Raw genomic sequence first — 13,910 nt, 5'->3', positions numbered from 1 at the left:
TTAAATGTAAGAATGTATGGGTGGACAAGCAAGGAGGGAGAACATAGAAAGAGAGAGAGAGAGAGAGAGAGAGAGGGAGAAAAAATGAGCCAAAAAAAAACCACAATGGCAGTATAGTCACTGTGTGTGGACACTACCAGAGTGTAGAAGGGAAGAAATGGAGAGCGAGATGCAGTCATCCGTGTATAGAGCTGTAATGTCAGACACTGCGCCCAGCAGAAAGAGTGAGAGAGAAAGAGAGAGAGAGTGGGAGAGAAGAAAAAGAAGAAGAAAGCAAGACTGCTCCAACCCTCCACCGCTAAAGGGTGGACCTACTTGTTTCTTGCGGGCCTGGTCTGGCTTCATTTGGTATGTCTTGGCCTGACTATTCTGGACCCTCTCGTGTGGCGGGTGTGTATAGCAGACCTGGCAGTGTGCTGCACTGGACCACTAGGTTGTGTTGTGGTTGCGGCCTTGGACCAGTCCAACCCAGAGGTCCTGAAGACCAGCGTGATGTTGTGCAGGATGGCCGAAACCGTCTTCAGAGAAATCGGGGAGGCCAGGGCCTCCAAAGCTTCCTGTACAGTGGAAGTGACCGCTTTAACTGCCAAACGGCACTTCCCCTCTCACGCCCACACCTCCACAGCGGTTACAGAAAATAACAGTGTTTTTCACAGATCCCTTTTATGTAAAAACACAAAAAAAATCCCAGACAATGCAATGCATTAAACATGATACTCATCACATTGCTAGTCACAGAGGTCAACAACCTTTGGGGTTTTTTCTGGAGCACAGCAAGACGAGGAAATTACAGGGGCTAATCCAACAGCGTAGAGTTCGCATAGCTGTAAAATATGACCCTTGCCATTACATTGTAACCTCTCTGGTGCTGTTTACTTATGAACCACACCAGGGGAACTGGACTGCTGGGAGACAAATTTACCGGTCTGTCCATAATTTTAGGAATTTCTTTTTTTTATTTAACACGGACTCTGAGGGATCCCCAACCTCAACCCCCTTGAACGCGAAATACATTCACAGAGACAAAGTGTGCGTCTGCTGAAAATGAACTTGTTCGTCTAAAATCAATAGAGGAAATGAATGTGGGGTTTCAGCTCGGTTTCCCCCCCACACCATGTGCACTCTCTCCCAGGTGCTGAATGAATTATTAACCTCCCTCATATATCTATCAGGCATATACTGAGAGTAAAATGTGCACGAGGCTCGCAGGACTTAGGGGGGGTGGGAATTTTGACAACATTTGGGAGCTCTCTCAGCAGGTCAGTATTTCAAACATTACTCAGTGAGCATGTTTGAGGGCCGTCTACGGAGAATAATGGTGGCAGACAGAGGAGGCAGCAGGAGAAGCAGCTGCAGACTGTGTAGCCTAATCCACTCAAGTCTTGATTTACCTCCTCATTCCCCATCCACAGGGAGAGAAGCGATGGCCGCCTCAGGCATACTGAAGCACGAAGAACACAAGAGAAACACATAAAGGAAAGCAAGTGCGAGATGGATTGACAAAAGCTGCAATCAGTCAAGCCACAACAACATCTGAGATAGAGGTATTACCGACGCGGAGGAGAGATGATGACACTAAAGACGAAGATGAGAAGAAACAGCATGAAAATGATGGTTTTCCGCAACAGTCAGAAATAACAATTACAGTGATGATGATTCCTGCACTTATGCAAACACTTTTTCGTCTGAAGGGAGAAACTCTAGACAGAGGGTGGGTGGAAAGAAGGATTTGGCCTGAGCCAGGGGACAAGGGAAGGAGAAGTGTTTAGGGCCCCTTGTTCACAGCCAAGGCAGGACAAGACAGAATATATCATCAGCCCACCAGCCCCCACACAGCTTCTGTTGAGTTCAGGAGACTACCTGTCCCCGTGACCCTTTTTACAGCTCGACCACGCCACCCTGTCTCTACTTTTACTGTCATGCCTTTCATGAACAGCTTCGGTCCATGTTGAAATGATGAAGTCTCAGATACTTTCCTTTCTTCCACTGAAGTGGTAGGAGTGTTGAATAGTAGGAGGCTATTGGTTGTCTGGATTAAGTGACCATTTGACTGGTGCAGCATCACTTACCAGACATAAAATTATATAGTATTACATGATGTATTTGCTGAGCAGACGCTCTGATCCTCAAGCATAACTTACAATGAGTCCAGCAGTGTTTTACTCGGGATATAGCAGCAGTGGACTGTGGAACAGTGGGGAGAGAGGTAATATAGAAGGCTTGGCCCAGAGGCCTAGCAACGGGGGTCTCCGCTCCATTCAAACCCACAAGCCTCCCATTACCAGCTCCAAAAGTCCTAACCACTTCTCCACATTAAAAAGGTCAGGGGACGGAGCCCTCCAATATCATCCTCAGTCATATTTCTGTTTCACGGTCTCTGAATAACTCCATCATTGGGGTAAAAAAAGAAAGCGAGAGTGGCTTTTGCAAGATGTTAGTTAGGGCTCCCCGGCATGGAAAAATGACTTCAGCAAGCACCATGGAGCGGTCCAGGTGCAATCAACCGTCACTCCAATCATATATTGACTGTTTCACTACCGCAGCCTGAACTCTGGATGTATGTCATCTCAGGGCCTACAAAGAATCTCTGGCCCTCATTGAGACCGTGCCTCATTCAGGGGGAGCAAAGAGATTCCAGGTTGCCGGACCTTATCAAAGCTAAACTTCGGAGCCAGGGTAGGCCAAGCTTTTCAAAAAGGATTTATTTTATTTCATTTTATTTTCGACATGCCGCTGAAGATCACGTAGCGACTGCCTCACCCATCCTCTGGTCCATGCTTCGTCACACCTTCACACTTCAAAAAGGCTGTCAGCACAGTGAAAACAGAGCTCAGGACAAAAGTACATGTCTAATCAAGGTAATTGAATGCATATCGTCTGCGAGATCTATCCACCACCTGCAGAGCCAGCGGTGTTTCAACGGTGGTGTTTTGCAGCCACAACAGTTTCAACATTTACACTGCAGACCACTGAGAGTTGAATAAAAGCGCCTGCAACGGGGCCAGAATAAAGCAAGATATAGACAGGGTAATGTCTTCGAGTCTGAAAAGTTTTACTGTTTCATAAACTACTCTTCTCCTCCTTTTTCCAAAACTGTGAGAGAGAATGATATACAACGCATGGAGAGAAAGAGATGAAATGAGGAGAAAAACAAGACACGTAAGGAATATCTGGGCAAAAACAGAAATGATGACAGAGACACTATCATGGATTAAGACAGATATATGAGATGTGGAGGATGGAGAATACAGCACAGTGCCATTCTGGTGCTGCATGCTGGCTTGGAAGGTCCGGGAGGCTGTGGGAAGGCTGAGCTTGGCGGTGGCTTTCAAGAACTTCTCTTTTCCCCAAATGGAGATGAAAGGTTGCTGTTTGGCCCAATCCAGGCCGGCTAAGCTTAGATTCTCCGTAACATGGTCGACAAAATACAGAAGCCACAACAAGCTGGCCAGATCCAAATGACCTGCCACCTCTGCTTACTGTGGCAATGGAACAGCAGCAGAGTTTCTGGAACAGTCCTCAAGCATGCCTGCATGTTCTGTCCAAAGCCGTGGCCAGCCCCTTATTTCTAGAAACTCTTCCAGGGAAATCAAACTGAGGCATACATGCCAATACCACCTGAAAAGGTTTCATTTTGATCTAAGTAATAACGGCACTTATGAAAATTTGTATGAACTACATCTTCCTTTCTCTGTCTCTTTCTCTTTTTGTCTCAAAGTGGAGGGCTATTATTCAATATCCTTTTGCCTGATGGCTAAACAGTGCACATGGTTTATAAAGCCGTTTTCAGGCTCTTTCTAATGCAAGTGAGCATGTCCTGTACCAGCCAATGACAAGTTTAGTACTGTGTGTGCTTTGGAAGCGCACATGTCGAGGATACCTTCCTAGCTCAACAAAAAGGGAGAAAATTCTACATATTCAAACAAATAAAAGCCCTCATTCCTCCCTCTCGCTCTTACTCAGCCGCTTTCTTTCTTTTACATCTGCCTCCTTTCGCTGTTTTTTTTTTTTTTTCATGCTTAAAACGTTGTGGAAACTTTTGCTCAGATTTAACTGGAAACAGGGAGCTCTTCCAGTGGCAACAAATCCTTGTGTTTCAGTACTGTATCACAGCGGCAGAGCACCGGTCACCGGCCAGGGACAACGACAAACGGCTGGAACACCACCCTCCCGCCCTCCCCAATGCTCACTCCACTGACTTCAGCCCAGCCAAGGACAGATGCTCAGCATTCTTGACATCAGAATGGAAAAATTTAAAGTGAACCCCGAAAAAATTTAATATGGCCCCATTCTTGTCATATTGCTCATAGCGCTGTTATTAGGTGCTTTGTGTGTATGTATGGACAATTGTGCACATTTTTGCGGTATGTGTGTATCTGTGGAAACCATGAACCACACAATAGGGATATCTGCATCCCATTACCCAGCATCATTATACGCCCATCACCTTCTCTGAAGGGGGCTGGTCAGGTTGTGGATGGATGGGATGGCTGAAATTGCTCACTTTATCACTCACGCACAAACACACACGCAAAGCCAAATTCATTAGAGTATCTGGTAAAAGCGTTGTCCCTTCGAAAGATTTCCATGTGTAGCTTTTCATGCAAGCATCGCCCACCTCCTCCACAGCTGTGCACGGCTCAACCACCCTTATCTTTAAATGCTGTGCGGGGGCTGTAAACCTTGATAGAACATGCAGGTACAGTTCAGAATAACACAGTAAACTTTAATAGGGTTAATAAAAGGGCATCAAGGCCTTTAGAAGTTGGAGGGTCGAGGAGTGTATGTGCATGGTTGCGGGTTGGACCTCGCACACATGGTAAAAGGGGCACAGTGCAGTTACGTTAATGCCACATGGGGGATGGCTTGTCAGCAAATCATTGATGGAGCACCAGTACTGTCAAGGGCAGTTAGAAGTGGCTCATTTCTGGAGCACAACACACGACTGCTACATTTATTGCACCGATGAGCGCCTCGTTCACTGAATCACCAGTTAAGCAGATTTAACGAGTGATCAGAACCATATTATTTCATCCCTAATTTATAAGACAACTTGAATAGCTGGTATATACAAATATGCGACTGAAATGTGTGGCACTTCAGAATGAAAGCTTTTTAGCACTTGATATGCCTTTCATAACTAAAAATACCACTCTCTTTTTGGCATTTACAGATGAGCAATGAAAGCAGATCTGAGTGCAGCTTCAAAATAAGCATAAAAATGATGATATCCATCAAATACTGTCAATACTTGCATAAGAGCATCAGATACTGAAGTTTAGCATGACTAAAATGTATCAGCTACCAGTCTCCATCAGAGCATTTGATGAAGGCTAACAGCCGAAACACGTCAGCATGTGTTGGCTACCACAATGTTTAAATTTATTGTAATAAAGACCTGAAGAATGCAGGCCTGAGGTATCATTTATTTTTGGAGTGCTGCCTTCCGCCTATTTATATTTAGACTACTTTGTGCTTTAGGCTGAGCACACACTCCTAAAAACACTGAGAAAGTGTTCGTCTTGCTATATTACTGTATAAATCTAGCCGGTAATGGGGCTGCAGAATTTTAAAAGACAATATGTTTTTCATGATTTTGCCCCGTTCCATTTGCTTGTTTGTTTGTTTGTTTGTGTCTCAGCCGGATAGCTCAAAAAGTCAACAGATTTGCATGAACCATGGTGGAAAGGTTGGTCATATGCTGAGAAGAATCAACTCACTTCTCACACCAACAGACCTTTTTTTCACTGCAGCCATTTTGACGTGAAATAGCAGGGTAAGCACAGGTGTTAGTAATGAACCAGAGCATTTCCAGTGATCCAGCAGGAATAAAAGCAGGGTCCTGGCTATGTTAGACCTCAAATAATGTCAATACTAACACCTGTGTTGACCCTGCTTTTCATACCAAATTGGCCACTGTGAAAAAGGTCTATTGGTGTGAAAAGAGAACCAGGTCTTTTGGACAGAGTGGGGTGTGGCAGTGGATGCAGCTTCTCATAAAAAAGCATGTAATTTATGAATGAATTCATAGAGCATTATGACACTTCATGGAAAGGAAGAGCTAATTCACTTTTCATATTGGCTGGCCAAAGGACGGTGGGGCAGTGAGTGTGATTAACTTTGGGTGAGTCTTCAACATGTGGAGCTGACATTTGCACAGAGTTGGCAGAGGTATGCGCTCAGCTGAGTGCTTCCTCGTTGTTATGGCTGTCACAGACAGAGTATTTAAGTAAATGGCAGTCACTCAGTAGGTATGCATGTGTGTACAGCGTGTATGAATGTGTATATATATGCACACATTTACTGTAGCTATCAGTCTACACTGGATCAAAATGAATCCTATGACAGCAAGGTCTCTGTCAGTACTATCTGAGAGAGATTTAAGCCTAGGTGTCCACCTTGAGTTTTCCAGCTTTTAATCACCTTTATATGAACCCATTCTCCCTGTCTTGCAGTTGGAGCACTGTCCCCTACCCTGACCTTGCAATCACATAACTACAAAAGCAGGGAGGAAATGGGGCTACAAGGAGCAAACACCCACACTCACTCCAAGAAACTGACTGACCTCTGTACAGCATAAACCAGATGCTGCATTACCAGGGTCTGTGAGGGGAGATAGGAGAGGTTAGGGGAAACTGAGGCCTCCTCAGCGGCAGATGGGTCAAGACTTACTCAAATTCACACATTAGTGCAGACTGAATGGCAGACAAACCAGATCTTTCTGATGGGATTTTCCCAACATTTACCACAAATATTGAGCATTAAGTATAAGTACAAATTTAGCAAAATGGATGAAATGTTTGGATACAGTGTCTGTGTGGCTCCACCATCAACAAACTCTAGTCGTTTACAGGTGGAATCATATTTAGCAATTTCTGCCCAAAAATAAAATAAAATAAAATAAAATAAAATAAAATAAATAAATAAATAAATAAACAAACAAATAAATAAATATATAGAGAGATAGATATAGATAGAGAGATAGATATATGCACATGACAGGGAACTATATTATATTACATCATAGTGAGAAATATAAACTGCAGTGAGCAGTACATGATTATGATGATCACTTTGGCATTTAAGTGGCAGCTTGCCACTGAGGATGACTGACATCCCCCTGTAGGCACTGGAGGATGGAGCTTTATCTTAGGCCAAAGTATAAATGAAGCAACACAGATGCACCCACGCACAATGTGAAAACAGTCTCCTCTGAGTGCCTCTCACAGTTTAATCTGGCAGTGCGTGGAGTTCAGTGGAGAGACGAACAGTGGGTAGCAGACAAAGCGTTGGCCTTGGTTCGTCTGCCTGAGAATCCCTGAGTGGGACCGAGCTGAGATGAGCTGAGCTGAACTGAGTGGAGGCGTTACAGTTATCTGTCCCTGACTGGGCTCACAGTAAAACTCCAACATGGTTGAATAGGACGAGAAACGACTAGACAGCAGCTGTCTGGAGGAGAGATGAGACCTGGAGAGCAGCTGCATAGCTGTCTTGGTGGGGGAGGATACAGTGTGTTCAAGTTAACCTGAGCGGAGATTTGACGTATCGCCTGGACGCCACTGTGCCGCAGGATCCCCGTGATCAGCCCCGCAAAGTGTTTGCACAATTAAAAGCAAATTTCCTGCCGCTTCGTGGCTGACTTGTTAGAATGTAAATTAATGTGCCTTTGTGTATCAGAACCCAAGAGCGGCAGCCAACAAAGTGTCAGAGAGCAGCGATGCAATTCCATCCTAAAGCAGGGCGCAGGGATCGCTGGATGTCGGGGGATCGAGAGTGGGGGTTTAATACCGTCAGACAAAATGTTTCGAACACCGAGCAAAGAGCCAGCATCACAACCCAACCTCTTACCATTAATCTGCTTCCAAAGTATTTATGAAAAATGCTGAAAGTCACACGTTGAAAAGCGGCCATCGTAACCCAATCACCTGGATGGCGTATCCAGCACTCCCAGCGGTCACATTTTAAGGCCAGTTTTCCAACATTTTATTGTTTTTCAGGTTTATTTTTTCACTATTTGGTTTCATTTATTAGATCTTAATTCACAGAGAGGCCTGTTGTTTATTTGGGCCGAGTCAGAGAAAGAGAGAGAGAGAGCAAGAAAAAGAGAGAGGGCGAGAGAGAGATTGGTATGATCTTTCACCACACACTATGTGCCCTCCATTTGTCTGCCCACGTATTTACTCTCCAAACACTCCGATAATGAGCATTTTAATATGATCCACACACACACACACACACACACACACACACACACAGACATGCAAATACTGAAGATAAAGTGCTGTGCTTGGGCTTTTAATATAATGGAAAAAATATTATCATTAATACATCTTTTCTGTAGTAGCAGTTCTCCTATTTCATAACCAGATTTGGACAGGAGAATGTGTCAGCGTATGAGAGATTCTCTCACTCTGTGTGTGCGTGTGTGTGTGTGTGTGTGTGTGTGTGTGTGTGTGCGTGCGTGTGCGACTAAGCGTGCACACTTACACGTGTAAGAGTCTGTGCAGGTATCCATGTGTGAGTTCTCTGTGTGGACGCATTTAGGGTGGATTATGTGGTGTGTGTGTGTGCGTGTGTGTGCGTCTGATATATGGAGTTTCTGAGCCGGCGTGGGACAGAAGGTCCCAGAAGCCCCTGCTGGCGAACAATCAGGTTTGCTGATAGGGTGAATAAATGTGTCAGTCCCCTACTGCTAACTTCCTCCAGCCAAAACATGTCACTGTGCTGTTTAATACAGCTTCCTATCTGTAATGCAGGTCTACAAATGACTAAGCTACACCATATTTCAATATATACATATGCATAACCATTTTGGCAATAACCTGCTACCAGATGTTCATTCTGTAATGTAAAAAGGCAATTAAGGTTAGACCAGTTCATTCATTTACTAGTATATGACACTAAAATCTGCCTTTTTTTATATAGCTATGTCTCCCCTCTCTGGTGTATGAAGAGGTTATTCTCCAGCTCTTTTTAAGCAGTTTATGAGTTCATTAATTGTCCTTGACTTTTAGCTTTTAAAAGTAAAAATCAGTGATCATATTATAGTGTTAAATAAAGCTAAAGCATTATGATATCGAGGGTAGAGCACATGAAAGATCCATGTTGTACTGTCCCTGTGCTCTGTGCTCTTTGGTAAGGGCTGGCCACACACATCTCTACCCAGGTTCCCCAGGCCCAAGCATCGGTGAACTCCAGATCAACCATAATGTTCATAATGTTTCACCTGCACACACACAACTGCACAGGACCATCAAGAAGGAAGCAGAGGAGATGGGACAGAGGAGTCTTTTACGTGTTTTATTTGGAAACCCGAGCCCCTGCCGGTAATTGCCCAAAATGACTCTAATCGTAATTGACGGCCTGGCTTTCTACTTTGTCTGTACGAATTTCCAGGACAACAGGGGCTACGTTAACTCTGTTAAAGTCTGGATGCAGAGCCGCACACACTCTTTATCCATCAGAGCGCGACTTTATGTCTGTCCTCCCTTTGTCCTTTTGCTACCCTCTGCTTGCCGGGTTGTGAAATGGGCCCTGCACATGAGTGTGTGTGCAATGCATATGTGTGATGATGTAGCTGGCCATTAAGCCAGACTGAGAGGAGGACAGTGTTCCTGATGGGAGAGGTGATGATCTCTGGCAGCTGTCTCGGTGCTGACAGGCCTGACATGCTCCTCACTCTGACATCACACACTTATCCACACACACACACACACTCCTCATAACAGGGCGAGAGAGAGGGAGAGAGCACGGCAGAGACAGAGAGAGAGGGAGTACATTGCACATCTGTGGGCTACAGACATTAATCTTAACACTTTCTTTTATACTCTTTTGTTAAACTGTAAATTTGCAAGGGTACAAAACGGAGTGCATTCCAAGTACTGACCAGGCAGAAAGGAGACCAGAAAAAGGGACTGGTGTGTGTGTATGTGTGTGTGTGTGAGAGAGAGAGAATGGGTATATGTGTGTACACGATGTGAATGGCACAGGACCCATACAAAACTGGGTCAATTATTACTGGAAAACCTTGCAGTGCCAAGGTAGTGTTTGCTTTCTCCTGCTTGCAGTGAAAACAGACTTTTTTAACATCAACCAGATCAATCAATCTTAGAAAAGTTTGTAAGTACGTCCATTTGCAACCGTAATTCAACTCAGGTTTGCATAATTCACAACTTTAAGCACACAGACGTTAACTGAAAGGCCAGAAACACAACACCTTCACTTAATGCACAGAATGCATTAACTGAATGTGCTGGACATTCAGTTAATGCCACTGACAGTCACTTACTGCTGCATCATTGCAATGTGACAGGGACACTGCATGTAATGGACTTATTCTAGCAGCAATGTTTTTATTAATTTTGCAACTAAAAAATATTTTCTTTGGCAAATTATTGTTTTGATTAAGCGATTAACAATTCCACCTATAAAATATTAAAGTAATTGCACTGGATTGTTAAAAAATGATGTTAAAACAGTTGATAATTTGCATGATAAATGACATGTTGTCATGTCAGTTTATGATTGACTGGCTATGCCATATTTTATAAGGATCTTCCTCATATTCTTTATATTCTTCAGTTCTTCCTCATTTTTACAGATCAAAATGTTGTCTCCCGCAATTAAGTCCTACTTGTAAGTTATACCAGTGTGTGTGCTTTTTCTCTAATGCCTTTGTGGTTTTCCTCCTACACACCTGCTTCAAGACACTTCTGGATACAAGTGTACAGAAGTATTTTCTGACTTGACAAATGACTGAAACTATTAACTGACGATCAAAATGATTTATCGATTAATTTTCTGTCAATCGACTGAATCAACTAATCCAGCTCCAGTTAATTTTTGTTCAAACGCTACACTCAGTGACCACATCTAATTGTTTCACTGTTTCTCAATATGTTTCCTCCGCATCGCTAAGTGTGTTTTCCCGGCCCACATGAGTCCGTACCTGGCTCGTGGCCAGCTCCAGTGGCCAGGGCAGGCATGGCTCCTGCTGACTGCTTCTTGGTTCCTCTCCGGCTGTGGAAAATGACAACGGGGCGTCAGAGTAGCGAGCTCCTCAGCAGCTCTCCCCAGGGACAAGCTGAGTCTGAGGACAGGCTTTATGCCATGGAGCCCTGCAAGAGAAGAAAAATTTAAGCCCTACTTGTTAAATGGTAGAACGGCCACATGCACGTGTGTGTCGGTCCGTGTCTGTTTTGTGCATATGTGTGTGTGTTATGGGATCTCAAATCTACCTGTAGCCATGGATATGAAATGTTACCGTACTAACAAATATGCAGTGTGTGAGCGGTACTTGAGCCAATAGCTGAGAGAATGTGAGCTCTGACTGTGTGTATGTGCGCTATGTGTGTGCTGACACTGCGATCACAGTTGACTCTGGGTGTTTACGACCCAACACATTTTTTTCCTATGGTGCTGAACATCCTGCTTTCTACCTGATCCAACAACGCCTTGCCCAGCACCCGTTCATACACACACAGACACACAGACACACAGCTTATTCCCCTCTTTATTCAGTGTCCAGCAGAAACAAGGGAAACCTTATCCACAGAGGGGAGAGTTAGCAAGTGAACGCAGCAGACCTGTGAAAAATCAAACAGCCGTGGAAAGGCATCGCTTCGTAAACACTGCCGGTCAACTGGAAAGCCAGATAGAGCAAGAACGGCAAGAATGGGGATGTAAAACACAAATAAAAAGTCCCTGGTTCATATATATCTCCTGCACAGTGGATGCACATGTGTGTGTGCAAACACAGCAACACACCGGTAATTCCCAAAATGCGATTGGGAAAAACAGATAACTTGTGCTAACTGGGACAAGATTGCCTCATAGATGTGGGTGTGCATTGTGTTTTGCGGAGACACACACAATTAGAAACAGCCCACACACCGGATGATGTCTGGTGTTAGGGGCCTGCATTGCAGGTGAGAATACATTAGAGGTTCAGCCATGACCGTGTGTGTGTGTGTTTGTGTGTGTGTGTGTCATCATCCAAAGAGACCACCACTGGCCTTGTGTACACCAGCCAACCCTAACAGGTGTTGCTACTGTTGTGCAGCAGGCCGGCTAGAGTCTGCAAGTATGACTGGTTGAGGGGCCTCAGGGGATGCTCCAAGCCCCATGTCCTCCACCCCTCTCTGGCCTTGACTCTGGTCCAGCCACTCTTATTAAACCTCTAACTGCCCCCCACCCCTTCCCTGGTCGATGCTCCATTTATATCTGGCCCCCTTTCAAAAGCCCTCTAGGACTCCCACCGTGTCCCTGATTCCAGCTATGTCCTGCCACCAGCATGGAAGACTTACGTAAATAGGGAAAGAGGAGACCAATTAGGTTTCAGATTTACAACATACAGCTCAGTGACCCACTGTATGTCAGTTCCCAAGGACCATGGCCCAATCAAACCCAGTTACCAATAATGTGGGACCTTAGGCCATTGCTAACAGTTCACTCAGCTCAGAAAAAAAAAAAAATCGGAGAAAAGAAAAAGAAATGTAGTTTAAGATCACATGCAGCCCTCTTGTTCTGTCTCCTACAATGATCATTGTGCGTTGTCAAAAATTGGCACAGGTGAACATTTGTTCAGTGTACTATGGCTATTCTGGCTGAGGACCACTTGGCCAGACATGAGGACAGCCAAGACACCTGCACCCTTCCAGCTCATTTGGACCCCCGTCGTAAGGTGATGAAGACCACACACGCTAGAGGTCGTATGTTTTGATCTAACTTTACTTGTAGCAGCCAGTGAAATACTGTGACTTCATGGCCATCCCAGGGGTCTGAACAGTGGACCGGAAATGCGTTACAAATGAGATTCTCAGTAAAGAATCTCACACTCGGCCCCCACAGTGACAGCTGCACAGCAGTGATTGTTTCCTGGCGTTTTGCCCTGCATGTGTGTACAAACACACACTGAGGTTATGATGTAAATCAGCCAAGATGACAGCCCACGTAGCAAAATGCTACCACGCCTGTCTGACACACTGTGTTGTAAACGTACCTCAGGGGCCAAGCAGACCCCAGGTGAAAGCTTGTGGAAAAAACATCTAGACCGTGCAGTCCAGATGCAGCCTTAGTGAGCAGGTAAGAGAGCTATTGAACCCATATCAGGAAAATAATACTTTCTCTGGATTCAGAGCTGCACTACAAAGTATTGATTTCCCATGACAGAGGATACGGGGGACAAATTCAAATCCCTGCTCCTGTGTCACGCCAGCACCAATTTGTAGACCAGATTTGTCGGTCGTATGAGTGTAGCTTTGCGCGACCGTAAAATATACAGACCAAAAACCTGGACCTGGTGAAATCAAAGTTCAGTGGTGTTCAAACCTATGTGTACATCCATAAAACAGGTTAAAGAGGCCAGCAGAGAGGGGCAGCGGCGCCTTGAGCTGCAACCACAAAATCTCTCCAGCAGGCCTGTTTGAACAGGGGACAGGACCCAACAGCCACTGAGCTCACGTCAAAAGAATCGACCCATGGTAAATCTGTTCAGTGTTTCACAGAGAGGGCTACAGCACGGATTTGTCATAATACTTTGTGATTGGAACGACAGACTCAAGAAAGGACAAGGGGAGGAGGGACAGAGGGGGGCTGGATTACTCTGAAGGCAAGCCGTGCTGTAATATCGGTTGTTTGCCTTTTGTTGCATCCAAGGGGGAATGACCAAATATTCCCCAATCTGAGGAAGGATCCATCTTTCCATTTGGGGATCTTTCTGAGGGCCAGGAAGTGTGCCGCAGCACCGAGAACACCTGAGACTTTTTACAGTACCCAGAAGGATCATAACGAATAGACTTAGAGAAACATTCCTCACTGTCAGGACGCTCTAGCCATGTCTGTTCGGATCACACAGTATCAGATGGTCATGGGGGAGTTGGGGACAGTTTACCATGTGGACAAGAGATGAG

At 44.9% G+C, this 13,910-nt stretch overlaps 1 protein-coding gene across 5 annotated transcripts in view; it reads right to left on the bottom strand.

Moving 5' to 3' along the window:
* mpp7a (MAGUK p55 scaffold protein 7a) overlaps positions 1-13,910 on the bottom strand; it is a 140,402-nt gene that overhangs the window by 91,277 nt on the left and 35,215 nt on the right. For 4 of the 5 annotated variants that reach the window (XM_030079632.1, XM_030079633.1, XM_030079635.1 and 1 more), the window contains exon 3: positions 10,949-11,117. In XM_030079632.1, coding sequence (XP_029935492.1) covers positions 10,949-10,985 — 37 coding nt within the window. In that variant the 5' untranslated portion in view covers positions 10,986-11,117. Of the gene's footprint in view, positions 1-10,948; positions 11,118-11,438; positions 11,449-13,910 lie in introns of those variants that run through there. The other variant, XM_030079634.1, reaches the window with a different exon arrangement.

This window comes from Myripristis murdjan, chromosome 20 (genome assembly GCF_902150065.1).
Source record: "Myripristis murdjan chromosome 20, fMyrMur1.1, whole genome shotgun sequence".
Lineage (NCBI taxonomy): Eukaryota > Metazoa > Chordata > Actinopteri > Holocentriformes > Holocentridae > Myripristis > Myripristis murdjan.
Note: the sequence above shows the minus strand (reverse complement) of the source record. Positions and strands in the feature narration are given on the sequence as shown.